This window comes from Balaenoptera ricei, chromosome 13 (genome assembly GCF_028023285.1).
Source record: "Balaenoptera ricei isolate mBalRic1 chromosome 13, mBalRic1.hap2, whole genome shotgun sequence".
Lineage (NCBI taxonomy): Eukaryota > Metazoa > Chordata > Mammalia > Artiodactyla > Balaenopteridae > Balaenoptera > Balaenoptera ricei.
Genome location: NC_082651.1, coordinates 80,143,967 through 80,168,721, shown reverse-complemented (window position 1 = coordinate 80,168,721; position 24,755 = coordinate 80,143,967). Strand labels below are relative to the sequence as shown.

Below are 24,755 nucleotides of genomic sequence, written 5' to 3'. Positions count from 1 at the left end.
ACTTTCCGCTAACTTTTTAGGTTGAAAGTAGGGATACATCTAACTTGTTATACTTTGGATGAGTATGTTGAGGTGTTTTTCAGATCTTAAGCTTGATTTTCACAGTTTCTAGATGAAGTGACTCCTGTTGATCACTAAAGAGACATTATCAGGGCCCTTAAGTCAAGCACAAAACTAGGACTTTAGAAAAAATCAGTTGTCATTAAGATGACAGCCCTCTGCATATTTCTCCTTTTCAAATTTCTGTGTTTGATTTTAACGGTCTTGTAAAGTGTTAATAATTCTAATGGTGAGAGGAAATGTGGAGCAGTGGTTAGATGCATGGACCCAAACTATACTTCCTAGCTTTGAACCCAAGCTTGGCTTCATCGTAGGAATTGTGCTTCTAAATGGGAATAATAGTACTCACCTCATAGAGTGGTTGTGAAGGTTAACATACTTAATGATGCATAAAGCATTTAGAGTAGTTCTTGGTATGTAAATGCTGCAAGTGTTAATTGTTGTTATTACCTCTTATTTGCATGGTTAGTCCTGCAAGGTAGATAAAGACTAACTTTTTGCTTTGTTCGTGAAGAAGAAACTGAGGCTTTGGAAAATTAAGCAACTTGCAAAAAACCAAAAATGGAACCAGCACTAGAATGCAGGTATTTAGAGCTTAACTCTCTATTATCTGGAACAAATCATTCATATTAGGCTGGCAGATATTTGTCACCCACTTGATTTTCTCTTGACTTACAATCATATTGTGTGTCTCAGGAGTAAAACTTTTGCCTGGTCTTAAATTTCCTGTTAAAAGTCAGTTTTGGATTATTTATAGCAGTCTGATACAATAGAAAAATATCTAGGTTTGGTTTCATATCCAGGACTCAAACTTGTTTTGTCACATGGAGCAAGTCACTTTACTTTTGGAGGCCTCCTTGAAAAAGAGTTGGGCTACATTAAAAAAAAAGTTCTTACAGGTTTCAGTATCCTTTTACTTGTATGCTCTCACTTTAGTCACCTGACTCTCTGAAATGCCCTATAATTGTTACATTTTTAAAAACTGAGAATCAGAACTAAGAAAGTTTAAATGACTTCACCAAAGCCTTATTAACCAATGAAGTAGCTGTGGCCACTAGAGTCAGAGTACTTTGACTCCTGGTCCAGTGCTCTTACTGTAACCTTAGATCTTGAGTTACAGAATTGAGAGTTGGGAGGATGTGATTTTTAAAGATAGTGGTTGCTACAAATCACTCTTCATTTTCTACCTTTGCTCCCAGGTCCCTGGGTTATGATCCTTGCCACTTAAGTTTTAAGATGCTCTCTTAAGCCCTTATTTTACATGTAAATCAGTTTGTAGGAGTATTCTGCATCTGGTTCAGTAACTGGCAGTTTGCCACCCAAGGACAAAGTTTGGTGACATTACTCTTATAAGTGGAGAAAAATGAGTTGGTGCTGGGTTTCTTGGGTAACAGGAGCTAAAGCAGTGGTTCATAAATTTTTAGAAAAATTAGATTGCTCCTTGTTCTTGGTCACAAAATGATTATAATTCTTTGCATTTATGTCACAATAGTTATTAGAAGATTTTTGTATATATTATATAGCTGAGCATTTTATTTGGGTGATGGAGCCTGGGGGGAAGAGAACCTCAGATGATGAGAAAAGTGCAAGGAGCTGGATTGATGGACTATGCATGGATGCTGTTTTTAGAGTTCCTCAGGTTTATGTGTGTAAACTGGGGCTGAGATGTTAAATGATACGCTAGAGGCGCACAGTAAGTGGCTGAGCTACCCAGGAACTGACCCTGCTATTTCATTGCTTCTTTAAGATCCAAACTTTTCAATTTTTCCTTCTCTAACTGCTGTAGAGCCCTGAAGAAACAGACTGGCTACCACAGTAAATGCATTTATGTTACTTTGCTGTCACTGCAGTTAAAATGACCCCATATAGCTTAGTGCTTATTAAAGGAAGCACCTGGCATTTCAGGCATTGGACAGGGCAAGCACAGTAGCATTAAGGATGTTTTTAGGAAAAATCTGAGCATCCCCAGTCCTAACCCTTAGGGACGCAGCACAATCCAGTTGTGTTCCTGTATAATGCTCTGTCTTAAGGTCTCTCCAGTGTTTAAACTTCAAAAGGCTATGGTTTGCCTATTAAATCTTATTGGCAGAAATAGAAGTTCCTGTGTATTAGAATTTGTTTTTGATGTAAATACTGTATGTAATTACATGTAAAATGCACACATTTTTTTCATTGTTACCCATGAAACTTAGACATTTGCTAGAGTAAGTGACAGTAAAATAGGCCAAGAAATGGCATAGGAGACTAATTGCAGAGTGAAACTTGAAACTTTGCCATAATTTTCAGTGACTAGAGGTCAGTATTTTTCAAAAATAGGTTTTGAACCATTAGTTGATTGTGAAACAGATTTAGTGGGTTGTGACAGCATTACAAAGATGAAGTAGACAATATTAGAGTGTATTTTGCATGGTAAAGGATAAGTTTTTTGGTGAAACTTGTTTCAGCTATATACACATGTTTTTATGAGTGTGTGTGTATTGGCTTTCCACGTAAACTCTTTTCTTACTCTGGGATCTTAGTCTAGAGTCAGGGCTTAATTGATCAAAATCAGATTTCTCATCACCTGGATGTGCTTTTTCTCTCTGTCTTCACTTCATTTGTACTATGCCTTGCTTTTATAAATCATGCACATTTAGACTCATTCAGCCTTCTGATTGCCTTCTAGATCAAATACTGCTTTCTTGAGACTGCTGTTGGCATTTATTGCTTAGCTCGGTCAGCCTTTCACATTGGAAAAGACTCTTTAGTCTAAGTAATAGACCAAATCCTTTTGGTCTTCATTCCTGGTACTTTCTGGAACTCAGATTTTTTTTTTTCTTTTTTTTTCTTTTTTTTTGTCACGCCACGAGGCTTGTGGGATCTTTGTTCCCTGACCAGGGATCGAACCTGGGCCCCTGCAGTGAAAGCGCCAGAGTCCTAACCACTTGACCTCCAGGGAATTCCCTGGAACTCAGATTTTCTGATCACAGATATATGAACTAAATTTTTAGCCTACCCTTTTCATTACTTTATATATTTACACATGTAATTAATGTGCACATGACATGAATCAAAGCAGTATGACTAAGACATTAAAGAAGAAATACAGACAATTCAGATATACTGTGTCTGTAATGCAGAGCAGAGCGTGACTTGTGTCATAAGAGAAAGAAGAGGTGTTTGTGGAGAGATCATATTTGAGGTGGACCTTGAAGCAAGGATTGATTTTTAACCAAATTGAAAATTGAGACGGATAGAAAAAGGCCCCTCCCAAAAGAGGGAAAAGCAAATGGGAAAGTGTATTCGTGATTAGGGAATGTAATGTAAGGATGGAATTGGAAATAAGACTGGAAAAGGTGGTTTGGAGGCAAATTGTGGATGCTTTTGAATGCCAAACAGTTTTTTTGATTTACTCTTCTCTGGGGAGTATTGAAATTTTTGATCACAGAAATAACAGGTTCTGATAGAAAATGCCAACAGAAGTCTGTCATAATCTGTAATCATCAGTACCACTAAACTCTTGGTTTCAGAAATATTTAGTAATGGGGTAATAGTTAAAATATTAGATTTCACTAAAATGCACACTGGTTATATAAACTTCTTATCTGGTTGATGTGTTCCTTTTTTGGACATGCACATCCTGCTGAATGGGAAGTTATTTTTAAAAAGATCATCCAACTCGGAGAAAACATACATGAGTCATTAGTTCTTTGAGGTTAATTAATTGGATTATTATTTAGGTTTAGACCAGTGATCCTAAAAATTGGGCATAGATTCTGTGATACTCCTACCCCTAGCCTCTGCTTGCTTCTCCCAAAAATAGAGATTTTGCTGATAGGGAAATCAGGGCTTTGAATATGTTAACGTTTAATTTCTAAAATTTCTTTGTGCTTTTTAATGCAAATTCACATCTGCAGAAAAACATATACATATTTGGACCAGCCTATGTTTCATATGTTAGAAACCTCATTGTAGATAATTTTAATTTGATTTTGGGAAAACCAAGAATAGAAGAAATACTTTCTAGAATCTTTCAGAGGAGAGTTTTCTGATGAGGTAGTAGTAGGTTGGTATAATTTCCTCTATTGACCTTGCCTGAAATTTGTGTCCATAACCTTATGCAGAAACCACATTTGCACTCTGGAATCATTCAGAGGCGGCTTTAGAAATTCACGTAACTGAAGGTGGGGCCTAGGACACTTCCTGACTAAGAAATGTTACTGAGGGGACCATCAGACATTTTTATACTTTGGTTATTAATTGTGACTTCTCTTTTGAGTTTATTAATGTAGATACATTTCTCAGGACTTGCAAAATGTTCATTATTTTTTCTGTATTTAAAGTTATCTTATTTTTTGTTAAATCTTTTAACTTTTTGTTGACTTAGAGTGTCCAATGAATCAAGTTCTTCAAATGTAACATCTCTAGAGGATAACTAAGAGAAAAAAAATGGAAAATGCCTTATAAATGTGCTCCTTGATTTTCTTTATGCACTGGTAACATCGTAGTTTTCATTGGTGGTTTTCTGGGTTGGGCAGATTTTATGTATCCTGGGCTGCTTTTTTGTGCTGTGGAGCAAAGATCTTCCACTGTGGAGAAAATGTTCTCTTTTCTGTAATATTGGTCTCTTTTACACTAAAAGAATGGATTTCTCAGAACTTCTTTATGCTAAAACATAGGCTAGCAAGCTTTAATTTTAAAAAATTCTAAACATATGGAAGAAAAGTTCTAAAATTGTAAATTATTATTCAGCATTATAAACTCTAAAGTAGTACTCTAAAGTTGTGATCAATTGGTTGTCTTTCTGACGGATAGACAAGAGCTGTTAGTTTCATTTTTTGAATTAAAGAAGTCTTGGGCTGTTTGACACTATATTGAAACTTGTGCCTCTTAAGTCATTAGAATCACGAAGACAACATGGAACTTTCATACTGACCCTTAAAGAGTCACTGGAGCAACCTCTCTAGTGTGTGCTTTGCACTGCTGTACGAGTTACAACCATTTTTTGACTCTTAAACGAAGTAATTGTATGTTTATAAATATAAAAACATTAGAGTCCCTTTTCTTGAAAATGAAGCCAGAATGCAAGGAAAGATTTTGGGGGAGGGGGGAAGGGGAAAGCCTTGGCTGCTTGTGTATGGATCTGTGATCTCTTTGTGTCGGAGTGGAGGCTTCATTTGGACCTGTTGGGAATGGTTGGTTTCTGAGAAGTGGAAGCAGCATTGAGGCTGTTTGGACCTGTTAAGAGTAGAATACTACCAAGAGCATACTCTGTTATCCTATTTGCCGTCTTTTCAGAGAGATAGGGGATGGGGACAGAGTATTATGAGTTCTTTCCATTGGAGTGATTATTTTGTAAGTAGTGAGAAAGAAATCATCTGAGAGCAAATCACATCTCCACTTTAAAAAAAAAAAATTTCTTAGAAGCAGTCACATTCATTTGTGGGCTAGTGGGCATTTGCATTTATGCATTAATGATGTCTCAGTGTTTGAAATAATAAAATAAAAAATTGTTTTTTCTTTTTTTTCCAGGAAGGTCCACAGAGGAAAAAAAGGAAATCAGAAGCTATAGGGACAAGTAACCAGGTTGATTTGTTGGCTCTTGGTACAGCAGTTGGTAGTATTTTATTATACAGTACAGTAAAAGGAGAATTACACAGTAAATTGATAGTAAGTATGTGTGTGTGTATTTTATATAAAAGAGAGATGACAGGAAACTGATTATTAGAGATTTATTAAAAACAAAGCAGCTCAGGATATGCTTTGGATCTGCAGTATGGGGGCATTTTTCTGCCCCTTCCATATTTAAAATTTTGAATGGTAATATTTGTTAAAGCTGTGATAGGTAACTTAGTCATTATTATAGGTCAGGATATGAAGAGTGTGAAGAGCTATTGACTAGGCTTAAAATAAGAAAGGGTAGAAAGAATTCTGAGTATCACAGACAGCAGCTGCAGAAGGAGCGCACCACCTCCAGGGCTAGGGAACGAGGGAGGTGGTGGAATTGTTGCTGAAACTCAGAGCTTTGAGAAGCAGGTATTGCTCTCTGTGCTGATGTCTCTTGAGGGAGAGTGGCCCCATAGACTTGCAGTCCAGACCTCTGAGGAGGGGGTTTTAGCTGACTGCTGGTGTCTCTGAAGGCAGCTCATGAGACTGATGAACCATCAGGCAGCTGATGGTTCTCCAAGTGTTGAAAAAACTGCATATTGGGTTCAGCTGCTGCCGAAAGGATTGTGCCTGCTGGGGTGAAGAAATGTTGGGGTGATGCAAACTGGGAGACAGGAAGGAACACCTCATTGTTCCTCCTCCAGCCTTGTCTCCCTCCTGCACCCTTATTGGGGGAGCCTACTAACGATCCGGCTGGCAAAGCAGAAATGGGGTTTGCAGAGCCCCAGCGTCCAGAGCAGAGAAGTGAGGGCTTGGTGCTGCAAGACAGTAACTTAACTGGCATAATTTATTTCAGACAGTGTCTACTACAGTATGTTTTTGGTGTTCACTTAACTCCTGTCTGTATATAGGAATGCTTTCTGTATATATGAATAAAAGAATGTTTTCTCTTTTAAGTAACATCTATCCATAGACAATTTGGAACTACCTGAAGTTGAAAAGGGAAAACAATTATACCTAAGTTTATCACCGAGACATCCTCTTTTGATAGATTGCATATTTCTTTGCTTTATGCATATGTTTAAAAAATACAGTTGGGTTCTGTCTGTTCATTTATTTTGTATTCTGATATTTTCCATTAAATTACAACATGAGTAACTTTCATATTTGTCGAGAACTAGTTACAAACATTTTCAGTGACTGCATAAAATCCTGTAAATGGGGTAGTCCATTGGTGGTTTAACTGTTACTGACCATTTAGGTAGTTTCCGATTTTTTTGTTACAAAACTCTTCTTCTTACACGGGTTCCCAGAATTACTAACCTGTAATTAATGAGTCAAAGGTGTGAGTGTTAAGCCTTTTTATACATAGTATAAAAATTTTCTGGAAACTTTTCTAATTTGTACTTGTATCAGCAGTGGAAGGACGGTACATGTATTTCAGTAGTGTTTTTGCCATCGTTGATTATTCCATTAAAACAGCAGTAAGACTAACACAAAAAACCCAGCTAATTTGATAGGTGAAAATTTTTATCTGATTTTAAATCTGCATTTAAAAATATATCACTTGCTGGGACTTAACTGGTGGTGCAGTGGTTAAGAATCCGCCTGCCAATGCAGGGGACACGGCTTCGAGCCCTGGTCCGGGAAGATCCCACATGCCGCGGAGCAACTAAGCCTTTGCACCACAACTACTGAGCCTGCGCTCTGGAGCCCGTGAGCCACAACTGCTGACCCCGCATGCCACAACTACTGAAACCCACGTGCCTAGACCCCGTGCTCTGCAACAAGAGAAGCCACCGCAATGAGAAGCCCGCGCACGGCAACGAAGAGTAGCCCCCACTCGCCGCAACTAGAGAAAGCCCACGCGCAGCAATGAAGACCTAACGCAGCCAAAAATAAATAAATTTATTAAAAAAATAAGAATAAAAATATATCACTTGTTTTTATATTAAAGATTATAAAAATAATATACAACTGAAAAAAATTTAAAGCATTCAGAGGTATATGTAAAGGAAATCTCCCTTTATTCCTCCCTCCAAGTTGAGTGTGGTCCTCATGTGGGCTTTTACCCCACCTAGTTTGGGTCCCATCCTTTGATTTGGTCAGTTTTCTGTGGTCAGTAGGTACCTAGTATCTGGTGCACTGTGATAGCTGCTTTACTCAGTTACTGTGGCTGCAGACATGATGCTGATGGAGCCTAGAACTCCTTTTTAGATCAGTTTGATACCTCCCAGGATTATATATAAATCTTTAACAGGGAATGAGTTTATTAGAAAGGAACCAAGAGGGTCAGGGCAAGGAGTGTTGGGATGATGTGGTGAGGCAGAAAGGGCCCAGGCTTTGGAACTAGTCTATCCTGAGGTTGAATCCTAGTTATATGATCAAGGATAAGTAATTTAACTTCTCATCTCTTCAGTATTATATAACCTACGTTGCATGACTTTGAGATTTAGACGTAATTATATATTGAAAGTGCCTCGTGTAGTGCCTGGCATGTAATTGGTATTGAGTAAATGTTTGTTGAATGAGTAACTAATGAATGAGTGGACACTTGCTAGATTGCTTTCCAAAAAGGTACGCTAGCCCCTAGCAACGTATGATAGTGCCCTGTAATCTTACCAGGGTGGATATTATAATGCTAAACAAATTGGCAGATGAACAGACTGAAAATGTTACTTTGTTTTGCTTTGTATCTCTTGAATTACTAACTTTTAAAAATTTTCTTACTGAATTCTTTCTATGGAATTTATCTGTTCATATCCTTTGTTCAGTTCTTTGTGTGTGTGGCTATAATGTAGGACTTAGTTCTTTGAGTAGATAGCTGCTAGGAAGGAAGGGAAGTAACTGAACTTAGCCTTTAAAAATATTTTTCTTTTGGATTTCCCTGGTGGCGCAGTGGTTAAGAATCCACCTGCCAATGCAGGGGACACGGGTTCGAGCGCTAGTCTGGGAAGATCCCACATGCCACGGAGCAGCTAAGCCCGTGTGCCACAACTACTGAACCTGTGTTCTAGAGCCTGTGAGCCACAACTACTGAAAGCCCATGCTCCTAGATCCCATGCTCCGCAACAAGAGAAGCTGCCACAATAAGAAGCCTGCGCACCGCAACGGAGAGTAGACCGCACTCACCGCAACTAGAGAAAGCCTGCGCACAGCAACAAAGACCCAACGCAGCCAAAAAATAAATAAATTTATTAGAAAATATATATTTTTGTTTTGAGGTGGGAGCAATCTGTATGATAGAAGTAGTGATTTTGAGTTTTATGCTTAGATATGTACACAGTGGTGACTCATTGTATGTATATTTAATGTGAATTCAGATGGAAAGAATGAAAACAATAATTGCTCACAGTGTAGGTGATTTAGCACCTTAATTCTGCTGAATGAACTTGTCCTGGAATGTGTGTGAGACGGGAGACTTGAATTTGCTCTTTCCCAGTTGATGTCTCCATTCCTGTGTGCCTCTGAGTGAGCGAGCATCTTGCTATGCTGAGTATGTTTAAAGTTTCATTCATATGGTATGAGCTACAACACAAGGAAACATTTAGTGTTTCCCTGAAGGAACATTGATTTTTAAAGTTGAGAGATAGTTTTGGTACAAAGGGATTTTCAAGGATAGTTTTAACTAGACATGATTTTAAACCCTTTAAGATTTGACTTTATTAGTTCACTCAAGTGTCCCAAACTTTTTGCCACTGTACATGAAGCATTTTATCATGCTTAGTGCTGGCATTCCTGTCAAAAGCAGGTGGCATTTAGGACTAGTGTCCTTTGACTTATGATGTAGAAGTATGTTTTTCCAGCAGCAGCAGAAGGGAAAGTTAACATTTGATAAAGTTATAGAAGATTTATCTCATTTTTGATGTTGGAAATGGATAGATGCATTTTAGTTAGGTTAATGGATAGGCTTTTTTAGTTAGGTTAAGGCCTAGCATTTTAGTTAAGTGTTTAGTAATGACTCTAGGGTGCATATTGTCATATCAGATGAGCTTTATTTTTTTTCTTTTAATTTTTTTTAAATCTGCAGAGTGGTGGACATGACAACAAAGTCAATTGCATACAGTGGCATCAAGACAATGGCTGTTTATATAGTTGTTCAGATGATAAACATATTGTGGAATGGAACACACAGACGTGCAAAGTAAAGTGGTGAGTAACATTGATGGTTCTGGGGTAACTTGGTTACTGTTTGGGAATGCATTAGAGTTTGACAAATCAAGACTATATTCTTGATATAAGTAAAGTTTGATATTGGACACTGGGGAATGTAGACACTAGTAAGGTTATAGACTGTTCTCAAGGAACATTTAATCAAATTGGACATGGAAGATTTTAATACATAAAAGTTAAATAATGGTACAAGAGTAAAATAACTGCACAAGAGATGCCATAAGGTAGCAAGTAATTACTGGTCAAATGATTAGGGTAGTGTTGGGAAGGCCTGGTGGAAGAGAAGGGATTTCAACTGGGTCTTCTAGGAGAGGTAAGATTTGGAAAGAAGAGGGTGGGAGAATCCTTTTGAGGGTGGGGAAAGGAAGGTGGGGTGGGGATGTGGCAGGAACAAAGGCTAAGAGAAAGGGAAGTTAAAGATTTACTTGGAACCCAGTAGAGGAATTTAGAGGAGGCCCATATTAGGGAATAATGGCTGGTGGAGGATATGAGCCAAAGTATCTTATAAGAGAGTCTGGCCTTAAGTGTCATAGATAAAAATCTCCGACAGCTCTTCTAGTTCAAGCACCTAATCCTGTGATTGACTGCATAGTAGATGCTCAATGAATGTGGACAGTTGAATGTGGTTGAACTTATGTGGATGAGGACCCTAAGGAGGATAATGATGCCTATGGTCTTACAGCTAATAAGTGGCAGGGGAGTTGTAATCTTGCTGTCTTGAATTCTGGCACAGTGTTTTTCTACTGTAGTCAAACTTCTTTTGTGGAATTTTAGATTCTGTTTGGTAAGCATGAGACACTGAAGGTCAATGTCTTGGGAACAGAGTAACCAAAATAATGCTTTAGGAAGAAAATTTGCTAGCACTGTGTAAAATATATGGGAAAGAGCTAGTTCACAGGCAGAGAAGCTAGATCCCGGGTGGTGGTTGTAATAGTCTGGGCGTAGGATGGTAAGAGTGGGAAGGAAGAATGGAAAAGGTACCAACCAAGAAGAATCTTGGGTAGGATTGGGGGAGGGGGTGCTATTGAGTGAAGAAAGGAGTTAAATAAAACGTAACTAAGTTTTCAGCTTTCTGAACTTACTAGGTGTCTAGTGGTGCAGTTAATAGAAACTCAGAAGAGGGAAGTGGTTTTAGAGTTTTTAAGCAAATTGAATTTGAAATAACACATGAAAGGCAAGTCCCAGCAGAAGGGGTGCTGATAGAGGCTTAGAATTTTAAGGAGGGTTTGGGGCTGGAGGTGCAGAGAATAATCATTTGCCTAGAGGTTCAGTAAGTGCATTCCATTTACCTGTGGTGGTAGTTTCCATACTCATAGTTGTAAAGAGACGCCTGTGGAGATTCTCATCCACTAGGTCAGGGGTGGGGCCCATGCAGCTGTACTTTTAAATGCTGTCTGGATGAGAGTTCACCAAGCCACTTCCTTAACATAGGGACTAATGTTCAAGGCACTGTTCAACATGTTATGCACAGTATTGTATTTGTAACACTGCGAGGTGGTCTCCATCCCTGTTTTATAGTTAAGAAATAGGTTGAATCACAGCCTGAGCTTTCATCCAAACTGTGCTGTCTCATACAATATTTTGTTTCCAGTTTCATTCTTGGCATTCTTACGCTATAGTTAACTGATTTTATTTTCCATTTTAGGTATTATCTGTTGATTTCCTACTATGGAAGATGAGGATTTAGCTCTTAGCCTCTACCTTTTTCTGTCCCCATTTTCCCGATATTTTAATGTCACACTTTGATTAAGCAGTATTCATTGTTCACATTATGCCTACTTAAGTATTGTTACAGATGAGACTTGGACTGTACTGTTTATATTAACTTTTGGCACAAAATTTTGCTTTTCTTGGGGTTTATAATTGCTTTATTGTTCATTTGCTTAGTTTTGTATATACCCGTCATTAGTTCAGTCTCATTCCTGCAGTAGTGTAAATCTCATTTATTTTCAGACACATCAGTTAATCAATCAGTTATTTAATCTTTGGAGGCTTCCCTCCAGTTTCATTTATTTCTTGGAGGACTTCTCTGCCTTCTTTCAGTGATTATCCTGACATTTCCTTTCATCATCTTGAAAATTCTCCTGTCAGATGGAGCCTCTGTTTCCTGGATCCCATTTTTCTCTTTGTTGGTTTATTCCTTCTTTTTGGTGACACAAATTGGTAGCTTCCTGGAAGACAAGCAAAATCTCAATAAATTTACCATCCATGTCTTCCAGTGTCTTTATTCTATCCTCACAGTTGATTGATAATTTGAAGATACAGACTTTTGGGTTGGAAATAATTCCCCTCAGGATTTTTTTAAAAAATTCATTTATTTAATTATTTATTTTTGGCTGCGTTGGGTCTTTGTTGCCGTGCGCGGGCTTCCTCTAGTTGCGGTGAGCAGGGGGTTACTCTTCGTTGCGGTGCGCAGGCTTCTCATTGCAGTGGCTTCTCTTGTTGCGGAGCATGGGCTCTAGGCGCTTGGGCTTCAGTAGTTGTGGCTCGCGGGCTCTAGAGCGCAGGCTCAGTAGTTGTGGTGCGTGGGCTTAGTTGCTCTTCTGCATGTGGGATCTTCCCAGACCAGGGCTCGAACCTGTGTCCCCTGCATCGGCAGGCGGATTCTTAACCACTGCACCACCAGGGAAGCCCTCCCCTCAGGATTTTGAAGCATTGGTTTGTTGGTTTTTTGGCTTTCATTGTTAATTATTTTTATATTTTAAAATATCCTGTGTTTTTTTTTCTTTATTCAGTGAATTATGTTGACACTTGAGGGACCATTTAGCCTGGGAATTCATGTTCTGCATTCTTCTCATACTGTGTATTTGATAATTTCATTCCTTCGCTTTTCTTTGATCTTTCTCTTATACTACATACTGTTATTTAGGTGTTATATCTCCTGGACTAATCCTTTAGGTTTCTTACCTTATTTCATTTTCTCTTTTGTCTTTTTCTTCTGTTACCTGGGAAATTGCTTCAATTTCACCTTCTAAATCTTGTATTGAATTTTTAAGTTTCTCTAATTAAATTTTTAACTTCTGGGAGCTGTTTTTCGTTCTTTGAGTATTTCTTTTTTGTTGCGTCGTGTTTCTGTCATGCGTATAATATTTTCTAACTCTCTGAAGATATTATAGGATTTAAACTTTTTAACTTTTTATCATCTCCCTCTTGAGAATGTTTTGATTTTTGTTTGATTTTGGTTTCTTTCATGTTAAAGGCATTCTTCAAGTGACTGGAGATCCTTGGCTGCCTGTTGTTTTTCAAAAATGAAGCATTAAAAAGCTGATTGGAAAGCCATTGTGGGTGTGTGGCTCAGTTGCTGGGCTTCATTTGTAGAGTGATTGGGAGATCTTCAGTATCAGGATATGTAGGTCATTCCTCTGGAACCTGTCACATTTCCCAGAGAGGAATCTTCTGATCTAGTGCTTTTCAAGCTTTAATGTGCACATATGTTATATGTGTTTACAGATCTGATTTAGTAGGTCTAGGTTGGGGCTTGGGAATTCTAACAAGTTCCCAGGTTCTGCTGATGGAGGAGGGTTACACAAGTAACAGGGGACAGGGGTGTGGTGGTGTTGGCTCTGTGCTGGCCTTTTCAGTGCTCATTGGTGAAGTAGATTCAGGAAGCTTGTCAGGATGGTGATCATGTCTTGTGTCAATTCAGTGAGTAGATGTTGAATAAGGAATACAGGTGAGTGTTGAAGCTCTGGGAATTGGTGAGAAATTGTCAAGAATGTTAGGAACCAGTGAGGGTAAAGGAAAAGTTCTCATACATTATTGTTGCATTTCCTTGATTATTGGTGAGGTTGGGTGTTTCCATCTTTATTGACAAGTTGTATTTCTTCTGTGATTTGCTTGTTTATATATCCTTTGTCTATTTTTATTTTGAGTTTTTTTTAAACTCGAGTTCTTTCTTGAATATAAAGAGCTATTTATGTATTCTGAGTATTAATGCTTTGCCTATATATTTTTTTCTTTTTTTTTTTAATAGATCTTTATTGGAGTATAATTACTTCACAATACTGTGTTAGTTTCTGTTGCACAACAAAGCTAATCAGCCATATACATACACTTGTCCCCATATCCCCTCCCTCTTGAGCCTCCCTCCCCTCCTCCCTATCCCACCCCTCTAGGTCATCGCAAAGCATCGAGCCGATCTCCCTGTGCTATGCTGCTGCTTCCCACCAGCCAACTATTTTACATTCGGTAGTGTATGTATGTTGATGCTACTCTCACTTCGCCCCAGCTTCACCCTCCTACCCCATGTCCTCAAGTCCATTTTCTATGTCTGTCTCTTTATTCCTTCCCTGCAACTAGGTTCATCAGTACAACTTTTTTTTAGATTCCATATATATGTGTTAGCATACGGTACTTGTTTTTTTCTTTCTGACTTACTTCACTCTGTACTAGGAGACTCTAGGTCCATCTACCTCACTACAAATAACTCAATTTGGTTTCTTTTTATGGCTCTTTACCCATTCATCTGTCGATGGACATTTAGGTTGGTTCCATGTCCTGGCTATAGTAAATAGTGCTGCAGTGAACATTATGGTACATGTGTCTTTTTTCTCTGGGTATATGCCCAGTAGTGGGATTGCTGGGTCATATGGTAGTTCTATTTTTAGTTTTTTAAGGAACCTCCATAGTGTTTTCCATAGTGGTTGTATCAATTTACATCCCCGCCAACAGTGCAGGAGGGTTCCCTTTTCACCACACCCTTTCCAGCATTTATTGTTTCTAGATTTTTTGATAATGGCCATTCTGGATGGCATGAGGTGATACCTCATTGTAGTTTTGATTTGCATTTCTCCAATAATTAGTGATGTTGAGAATCTTTTCATGTGCCTCTTGGCCATCTGTATGTCTTCCTTGGTGAAATGTCTATTTAGGTCTTCTGCCCATTTTTTAACTGGATTGTTTGTTTTTTTGATATTGAGCTCCATGAGCTGTTTGTATGTTTTGGATATTAATCCCTTGTCTGTTGTTTCATTTGCAAATATTTTCTCCATTCTGAGGGTTGTCTTTTTGTCTTGTTCATGGTTTCCTTTGCTGTGCAAAAGCTTTTAAGTTTAATTAAGTCCCATTTTATTTTTGTTTTTATTTCCATTACTCTAGGAGGTTGGTCAAAAAGATCTTGCTGTGGTTCATGTCATTGTTTTTCCTGTTTTCCTCTAAGAGTTTTGTAGTGTCTGGTCTTACATTTAAGTCTTTAATCCATTTGGAGTTTATTTTTGTGTATTGTGTTAGGTAGTGTTCTAATTTCATTCTTTTACATGTAGCTGTCTAGTTTTCCCAGCACCACTTATTGAAGAGGCTGTCTTTCCTCCATTGTATGTTCTTACTTCCTTTGTCGTAAATTAGGTGCCCATATGTGCGTGGTTTTATCTCTAGGCATTCTATCTTGTACCATTGATCTATATTTCTGTTTTTGTGCCAGTACCATACTGTCTTGATTACTGTAGCTTTGTGGTATAGTTTAAAATTGGGGAGGCTCATTCCTCCAACTCCATTTTTCTTTCTCAAGATTGCTTTGGCTATTCAGGATCTTTTGTGTTTCCATACAAATTGTAAAATTTTTTGTTCTAATTCTGTGAAGAATGCCATTGGTAGTTTGATAGGGATTGCACTGAATCTGTAGATTGCTTTGGATAGTATAGTCATTTTCACAATATTGATTCTTCCAGTCCAAGAACATGGATATATTTCTCCATCTGTTTATGTCATCTTTGATTTCTTTCATCAGTGTTTTATGGTTTTCTGAGTACAAGTTTTTCGCCTCCTTAGGCAGGTTTATTCCTAGGTATTTTATTCTTTTTGTTGCAATGGTAAATGGGAGTGTTTCCTTAATTTCTCTTTCAGATTTTTCATCATTAGTGTATAGGAATGCAAGAGATTTCTGTGCATTAATTTTGTATCCTGCAACTTTACCAAATTCCTTGATGAGCTCTAGTAGTTTTCTGGTGGCATCTTTAGGATTCTCTATGTATAGTATGTCATCTGCAAACAGTGACAGTTTTACTTCTTCTTTTCCAATTTGTATTCCTTTTATTTCTTTTTCTTCTCTGATTTCTGTGGCCAGGACTTCCAAAACTATGTTGAATAAGAGCGGTGAGAGTGGACATCCTTGTCTTGTTCCTGATCTTAGTGGTCGCTTTCAGTTTTTCACCGTTGACTGTGATGCTTTCTGTGGGTTTGTCTTATGTGGCCTTTATTATATTGAGGTAGGTTCCTCTATGCCCATTTTCTGGAGAGTTTATCATAAATCAGTGTTGAATTTTGTCAAAAGCTTTTTCTGCATCTATTGAGATGATCGTATGGTTTTTATTCCTTAATTTGTTAATGTGGTGTATCACATTGATTGATTTGCGTATATTGACGAATCCTTTCATCCCTGGGATAGATCCCACTTGATCATGGTGTTTGATCCTTTTTTAATGTGCTGTTGGATTCTCTTTGCTAGTATTTTGTTCAGGATTTTTGCATCTATGTTCATCAGTGATATTGGTCTATAGTTTTCTTGTGATAACTTTTTCTGGTTTTGGTATCAGGGTGATGGTGGCTTTGTAGAATGAATTTGGGAGTGTTTCTGTGTCTGCAGTTTTTTGGAAGAGTTTGAGAAGGATCAGTTTTAGCTCTTCTCTAAATGTTTGATAGAATTCACCTGTGAAGACATCTGGTCCTGGACTTTTGTTTGTTGGAAGATTTTTAATTACGGTTTCAATTTCATTACTTGTGATAGGTCTGTGTAGATTTTCTAATTCTTCCTGATTCAGTCTTGGAAAATTGTACCTTTCAAGAGTTTGTCCATTTCTTCGTGGTTGTCCGTTTTATTGGCATATAGTTGTTTGTAGTAGTCTCTTATAATCTTTTGTATTTCTGCAGTATCAGTTGTGATTTCTCCTTTTTCATTTCTAATTTTATTGATTTGCGTCCTCTCCCTTTTTTTCTTGATGAGTCTGGCTAAGGGTTTATCAATTTTGTTTATCTTCTCAAAGAACCAGGTTTTAGTTTTATTGATCTTTGCTATTGTTTTCTTCGATTCTGTTTCATTTATTTCTGCTCTGATCTTTATGATTTCTTTCCTTCTACTGACTTTGGGTTTTCTTTGTTCTTCTTTCTCTAGTTGTTTTAAGTGTGGGGTTAGATTGTTTATTTGAGATTTTTCTTGTTTCTTGAGGTGAGATTGTATTGCTATAACCTTCCCTCTTAGAACTGCTTTTGCTGTGCCCCATAGGCTTTGGGTCATCGTGTTTTCATTGTCATTTGTTTCCATGTTTTTTTTTATTTCTTCTTTGATTTCTTCAGTGATCTCTTGGTTATTTATTAGCACACTGTTTAGCCTCCATGTATCTGTGTTTTTTACAGTTATTTTCCTGTAATTGATTTCCAGTCTCATAGCGTTGTGGTCAGAAAAGATACTGGATACGATTTCAATTTTCTTAAATTTTCCGAGGCTTGATTTGTGACCCAAGATGGAGGATGTTCCATGTACACATGAGAAGAAAGCGTATTCTGCCACTTTTGGGTGGAATGTTCTATAAATATCAATTAGATCTATCTGGTTTATTGTGTCATTTAAAGCTTGTGTTTCCTTATGTATTTTCTGTTTGGATGATCTGTCCATTGGTGTAAGTGGGGTGTTGAAGTCCCCTACTATTACTTGTTACTGTCAGTTTCTTCTTTCATGGTTGTTAGCATTTGCCTTATATATTGAGGTGCTCCTATATGTTGGGTGCATAAACATTTATATTTGTTATATCTTCTTCTTGGATTGATCCTTTGATCATTATGTAGTGTCCCTTCTTATCTTTTTCACAGTCTTTATTTTACAGTCTGTTTTATCTGATATGAGTATTGCTACTTCAGCTTTCTTTTGATTTCCGTTTGCATGGAATATCTTTTTCCATCCCTTCACTTTCAGTCTGTATGTGTCCCTAGGTCTGAAGTGGGTCTCTTGTAGACAGCATATATATGGGTCTTGTTTTGTATCCATTCAGCCAGTCTGTGTCTTTTGGTTGGGGCATTTAATCCATTTACGTTCAAGGTTATTATCGATATGTATGTTCCTATTACCATTTTCTTAATTGTTTTGGGTTTGTTTTTGTGGGTCTTTTTCTTCTCCTGTGTTTCCCACTTAGAGAAGTTTCTTTAGCGTTTGTTGTAAAGCTGCTTTGGTGGTGCTGAATTCTTTTACCTTTTGCTTGTCTGAAAAGCTCTTGACTTCTCCATCGAATCTGAATGAGATCCTTGCTGGGTAGAGTGATCTTAGCTGTAGGATTTTCTCTTTCATCACTTTAAGTATATCCTGCCACTCCCTTGCGGCCTGTAGCATTCCCACTGAAAAATCAGCTGATAACCTTATGGAATTCCTTTGTATGTTATTTTTTCTTTTTCCCTTGGTGCTTTTAATATTTTTTCTTTGAATTTAATTTTTGTTAGTTTGGTTAATATGTGTCTTGGTGTGTTTTTCCTAGGGTTTATTCTGTATGGGACTCCCTGTGCTTCCTGGACTTTGGTGACTATTTCCTTTCCCATGTTAGGGAAGTTTTCCACTCTAATCTCTTCAAATAATTTCTCAGACCCTTTCTTTTTCTCTTCTTCTTCTGGGACCCCTGTAATTCGAATGTTGGTGCGTTTACTGTTGTCCCAGAGGTCTCTGAAATTGTCTTCAGTTCTTTCATTCTTTTTTCTTTATTCTGCTCCTCGACAGTTATTTCTACCATTTTGTCTTCCAGCTCACTTATTCGTTCTTCTGCCTCAGTTATTCTGTTATTGATTCCTTCTAGTGTATTTTTCATTTCAGCTATTATGTTGTTCATCTCTGTTTGTTTGTTTTTTAGTTTTCTAGATCTTTGTTTTAAACATTTCTTGTATTTTCTCAATCTGTGCCTCCATTCTATTTCTGAGATTCCAGGTCATCTTTACTATCATTACTCTGAATGCTTTTTCAGGTAGATTGCTTATTTCCTCTTCATTTATTTGGTCTTGTAGGTTTTTACTTGCTCCTTCATCTGTGACTTTTTTTTTTTTTTTTATGAGTGGGATTGTGTTCCTGTCTTACTGGTTGTTTGGCCTGAGGTTTCCATCTCCGGGGTTTGTAAGCTATTGGGTAGAGCTGGGTCTTGATGCTGAGATGAGGACCTCTGTGAGACCTCACTCCAGTGAATATTCCCTGGGGTCTGAGGTTCTCTGTTAGTCCAGTGGTTAAGACTCGGAGCTCCCACCGCAGGAGCTTTGGCCTGACCCCAGGCTCGTGAACTATGATTCTGCAAGCTGCCTGGGGCGGCAAAACAAACAAACAAAAAAGACAACAATAACAAAGTAAAAAATAAAATTAGACTAGGAAACTAACAGTTATGTTAGAAAGAATATAGAAGATTAATCAACAATCGGAAGGGACATCAATATCAGAGTAGTAAAAAAGAGGAGGGAAAAAGAAAGGGGTGGGGGGAAGGCCTTGGCTGTGGAGGGCAGGGCCTAAGCAAGGGCAGGGTTTGGGTGCTGGGAGGGGCCAATGCTCAGGTCCCACAGGGCTGGAAAAGGCCCTGGGGACTATGGGGGGTGGGGCTTGGTCTCAGAGGGCAGGGGACCTCATCTGAGAGCCCAGCAGGCCTCCTGGGCCCAAGTGGGCAGGACACACGCCCTCCTCTCCTCTCCTGCTCTTCCGATCTGGGAAGGCCCCTCCCGCCTGCCTCTCCAGTTCTCCCCTCAGCCTCCTTCCTATGCCCCCAAGGACCCAGGAGACCTAGACGGGGCTTTGGAGGTGGGGGTACCAGCCTGGGAGCTCAGCAGGCTCCCCAGCCCGAGTGGGCCAGGCGATCGCCCTCTGCTCCTCTCCGGCTCTTCCCTGAGAGTCCCTCCCGCCTGCCTCTTGATCTCCCCGGCCTCAGGGGTGCCGATCCTGTCTGGCCTCCACTTCTCCCCCACCCAGTGCCCCTGCGTCCTACCGGTTCACCTTGGGGTTCCTCCCCTCTCCTTGGGTGTCAGAGTCCCCCACCAGCGGCCAGCAGGCGCCCTAGTTGTGGGGAGAAGCTAACTCCACGTCTTCCCACACCGCCATCTTGACTCTGCCTCCACACTTACTCTTCGCCTATATATTTTTGATTTTTTTCTCTTAGCCTTTTGCTTTAAATTTTATGACTTATTTTGTGGTACAGAGTTTTATTTAATTAAACTTGATTATTTTCTTCCTTTGTGATTCTTTGTTTGTAATTGCTTTGGAAGGCTTTTCCTAACCCCATGATTATAAAAACTTTCTCATAAGTATTTTTTTAATACTTATTTTTAATCAATTAGTTTTGGTTTAAGTTATTAAGTTTAATGTGTATGTAATATAAGACAGGAATCTAATTTTGTTTTTCCAAATGAGTAATTTGACATATTCCAATGTGACTGGCAGAGCAATATGTTTTCTTTCACTTTAGAATTAACCTTTTTTCGTAAGAAGATTGCTCCTGTTACTTCTGTGTTTTTTGTTTTTTTTTTAAATTAATTTATTTTTGGCTGCATTGGTTCTTTGTTGCTGCACATGCGCTTTCTCTAGTTGCAGCGAGAAGGGGCTAGTCTTCGTTGCGGTGCGTGGCTTCTCACTGCGGTGGCTTCTTGTTGTGGAGCACAGGCTCTAGGCACACGGGCTTCAGTAGTTGTGGCTCACGGGCTCTAGAGCACAGGCTCAGTAGTTGTGGCGCACAGTCTTAGTTGCTCCATGGCATGTGGGATCTTCCTGGACCAGGGCTTGGACCCGTGTCCCCTGCATTGGTAGGCGGATTTTTTTTTCTGGTTTTTTTTTTTTTTTTTTAATTTTTTGGCTGTGTTGGGTCTTCGTTTCTGTGCGAGGGCTTTCTCCAGTTGCGGCAAGTGGGGGCCACTCATCATCGCGGTGTGCGGGCCTCTCACTATCGCAGCCTCTCTTGTTGTGGAGCACAGGCTCCAGACGCGCAGGCTCAGTAGTTGTGGCTCACGGACCCAGTAGCTCCGCGGCATGCGGGATCCTCCCAGACCAGGGCTCGAACCCGCGTCCCCTGCATTGTCAGGCAGACTCTCAACCACTGCGCCACCAGGGAAGCCCCGGTAGGCGGATTCTTAACCACTGTGCCACCAGGGAGGTCCCGCTACTGTTACTTCTTGATTTTATAAGTGAATAGCCAAGCCAGGCTCCTTGTTGCTTATAAATAGCATTAACGTATGCAACAGTTTGCAAAGACTCTTGCTGTTAATCATATTTGTGGTATTAGAAAGGGATCATTATACCTAATTTATTTTATTCTATCAGCTAGGGGCATATATTTGTGGATTTGGGGTAGAAATAACCTTTTTGTACTGTAGGTTGAGAGATCATTTGTGTTACTAAGTAAATTAAATTTTCAGCCTTCCAGAGAATGCAGGAACTATGGAGGGGATAGGATAGGTTTGTAGAGGTCCAGCCAGCATGGTAGTTTCCTGGGCATTAACAGAATCACCTCATGGATCACAGGAGACACAACTACCCGTTTTACCTTCTTATAACTCTTATTAACCCATTTCCTGGTACCTCTTGAGAGTCTCTGTCCTATTGGGGAAGCATTACCTTGGTGATATGTCCAAGGTTGGTTACCTGAGTCAAGATTTTAGGGAATGCAGTTTGGCATAGAACCTTGAGTGGTATTTTTTTTTTTTTCTCTAGTTGCGGAAAGCTGGGCTACTCTTTGTTGTGGTGCGTGGGCTTCTCATTGTGGTGGCTTCTCTTGTTGCGGAGCACAGGCTCTAGGCGCACGGGCTTCAGTAGTTGTGGCTCGTGGGCTCTAGAGCACAGGCTCAGTAGTTGTGGTACACGGGCTTAGTTGCCCCATGGCATGTGGGATCTTCCTGGACCAGGGCTCGAACCGGTGTCCCCTGCATTGGCAGGCGGATTCTTAACCACTGCACCACCAGGGAAGCCCCTTGAGTGGTATTTGTAATGCCTAGTTTGCCTTTTGTTTTCTTTTTGCTTTGAGTTAAGTTTCCTCCCCATTCATTGAGATGTTTTTATTTCTCTTCACAATACAGCAAATGGAAAGGTGATAATAGCAGTGTCAGTTCTCTGTGTATCAGCCCAGATGGAAAGATGTTGCTTTCAGCTGGTCGAACAATCAAACTATGGGTTTTGGAGACCAAAGAAGTCTACAGAGTGAGTGAATCAAATTAGTTTTAAGCATAACAGTTGTCTAGAGTAAGTATGGCGAAAGGCAGAAGTCTGAGCCAAAGAATATTGTTTTAAGAATACAGATGTGTTATTTTCAAGCATATGAAATAGTACAATTAATAGACAAAAGTAGTCCTCCAAATCTGTTAAATAGATTAGACATGTCCTTTTTGCATGCATTGGAAGAATGAATGTAAATGGAAAATGAAATGAGTGGAATTTGAATTAAGTATCTTACTCTCTTCAATAATAATATAATTATATAATAATGATAGTAATTTTTTATTTCTAGCTTGCATCCAGCATTTGTTTATATTATTGTATTTAGCTGTGGAGATTTAGAATTACATTTTGAGTGTGCTCAGGGGTTACTGAACATTTGGTGCTGTGATGATGCCTTAAAATTGTGGTTTCGACTCACTGAGAGTAACATGAAGACCTACAATTCCTTGGCTGTGTCTGAGCACCCAAGCACCCCTTTTAAAATGGATAGAATGAAGTGAATCTTTAACACAAATACGGAAGAAGTAAAGATTGTGGGGTAGGCTCACGGGAGTTGGAAGGGACAGCTTTAATGTTCAGTTTTTTTCGGATGGAGTTTTTTAAAGTGAGAGGAATATAGCACAAATAACCTTAGTAGTCTGGAGCTCTGATTTCAGATATGTATCATGTATATTGTTTATAATACATATGAAGTCTTAATTTTTGTTACTGCTTTACATCTTCTCCTAAATGAGATTTAACTTTCTCTAGCACTTCACGGGACATGCAACGCCGGTTTCATCACTTATGTTCACTACTATCAGACCTCCTAATGAGAGCCAACCCTTTGATGGAATTACAGGTCTTTATTTCTTATCTGGAGCAGTACATGACCGGTTACTTAATGTCTGGTATGTAGTCTTTTGGATTTTGGGAGGTAACATTGCCTTGAAAGAATCGGTCATAGCTTATATGGTTAATATAAATGATGAATATGAGATTTGCTTTATTGTATTTAATGTTAGATTTATTTTATATTGACTTGTAATGAGGAATTGAGCCTGCCTAAAAATCAGATCTTTATGAGAAAAATTTAAGAGCATTACATAATAGAACTTCCTCCATGCATGTTTAGAGATAAAGTGGGCTGAATATTTTTGTGACTGGGCAATTTAAAAACCTTTTTAAAAAATTTTTTTAGGAAAATCTCTGATTTTGTTGAAAGAGATGACTATCTGGGTTAGTGCAGTAATGCCTATTTGATGGTTTACTGAGGACATTAAATTCCTTGGTTGTGTCTGAGAATTCCCAGTAAACCTTTCCTTGCAGTGGTTTCTGTCACTAATTCCCTTTGAAGCTACTTTTGAAAGTAAAAATCAATTTGGTATTAAAGAGCCATCAAAAAGTTTTTAAATTTAAGAAATAGGGGCTTCCCTGGTGGCGCAGTGGTTGGGAATCCGCCTGCCAATGCAGGGGACACGGGTTCATGCCCTGGTCCAGAAGGATCCCACGTGCCGCAGAGCGGCTAGGCCCGTGAGCCACAACTACTGAGCCTGTGCGTCTGGAGCCTGTGCTCCGCAACAAGAGAGGCCGCGATAGTGAGAGGCCCGTGCACCGCGATGAAGAGTGGCCCCCGCTCGCCGCAACTGGAGAAAGCCCTCGCACAGAAACGAAGACCCAACACAGCCAAAAATAACTAACTAAATAAATAAATTTTAAAAAGTAATAATAAGAAATTTCTAGGATTTTATAACATCATCTGATGGTGAAATTAACTTTTTTTCTTTTACCTGATGTTCATGGACAGAATAAGTAGAGATTGTAAAAATAGAAGTAGTTTCTTATCCTAATGATCAGTTAGTTGAGCATGCTCTTGACCATATAAAGTTACTCAGAAGTGAGACTCATCAAATATGTATTTCTTAAAGTAGTCGTGTGGGGAAGGTTCATATTAGTCTGGAGGTGGACCTCTGTTCACCTCCAGACCGTCAGCTTAGTTCCTAATTATGCCTCTCATAATCAAATTGTGTTGGTTTTCTGTCCTGTGTCTCATTGTTGAGGAGCGCCTATTGGAATATCTTATTTTGGTTCTAGAGGGTTCATCCCTAACATAAGAAATTAGTAATGCCAGAAAAGTTAAAATCAGCCACCTCAATCTCCTGACATTACTGAGGTGCTTCAGTCTTTAATGCCTCACCTCTTTGGCTCCTGAGACTAGGGGTCTCCAGCTCCAAAATTTTTTGTATAGCAGAAAAGTTGATTTCTGCTGTCTTAAGATCCTGAAGATAGTATGTGTATACCTGGGGCTTCCTAGTAACAGAGGAGTAAACCATAAAAAACAAACAGATTAAAACTGCATATTGAAAGGCTGCCCCCAAAGGCCATTCATGAAAACTTTGTGTTTTGTTAGGTAGAGCAAGCCGAGGGTTCCCTTATAATTACCTTTGAAAGACACATTTCTGAAAGAAAATAACATTTGAAGGCTTCTTGCCACTGAATGAAGATTAAAATTTTAAAAAAACCCAAAAAACCCTTTCATATTACTGCAAGGAGGAAGTACTATCTCCTATTTTTTTTTTTTTTTTTAATAACTACTTGCTTGAGAGAGGCTGACGGTTTTAAACTGGTGCATTTCCAAGTGACCTCATCAGGTGTTTTTTTTTGTTTGTTTGTTTGTTTTTTAAAATTATTTATTTACTTATTTATGGCTGTGCTGGGTCTTCGTTTCTATGCGAGGGCTTTCTCTAGTTGCGGCAAGCGGGGGCCACTCTTCATCGCGGTGCGCGGGCCTTTCACTATCGCGGCCTCTCTT

The 24,755-nt window shown here is 38.9% G+C and overlaps 1 protein-coding gene and 1 non-coding gene across 2 annotated transcripts in view; both read left to right on the top strand.

Moving 5' to 3' along the window:
• WDR43 (WD repeat domain 43) overlaps window positions 1-24,755 on the top strand; it is a 50,837-nt gene that overhangs the window by 1,318 nt on the left and 24,764 nt on the right. Inside the window, exons 2-5 of the mRNA XM_059943670.1 lie at window positions 5,572-5,709; window positions 9,677-9,798; window positions 21,826-21,946; window positions 22,715-22,854. Of these exons, the coding sequence (XP_059799653.1) occupies window positions 5,572-5,709; window positions 9,677-9,798; window positions 21,826-21,946; window positions 22,715-22,854 (521 nt within the window). The remainder of the gene's footprint in view (window positions 1-5,571; window positions 5,710-9,676; window positions 9,799-21,825; window positions 21,947-22,714; window positions 22,855-24,755) is intronic.
• On the top strand, window positions 22,344-22,428 carry LOC132347187 (small nucleolar RNA SNORD53/SNORD92). The gene has a single exon (XR_009497139.1). It is a non-coding gene; the product is annotated as a small nucleolar RNA SNORD53/SNORD92 (small nucleolar RNA).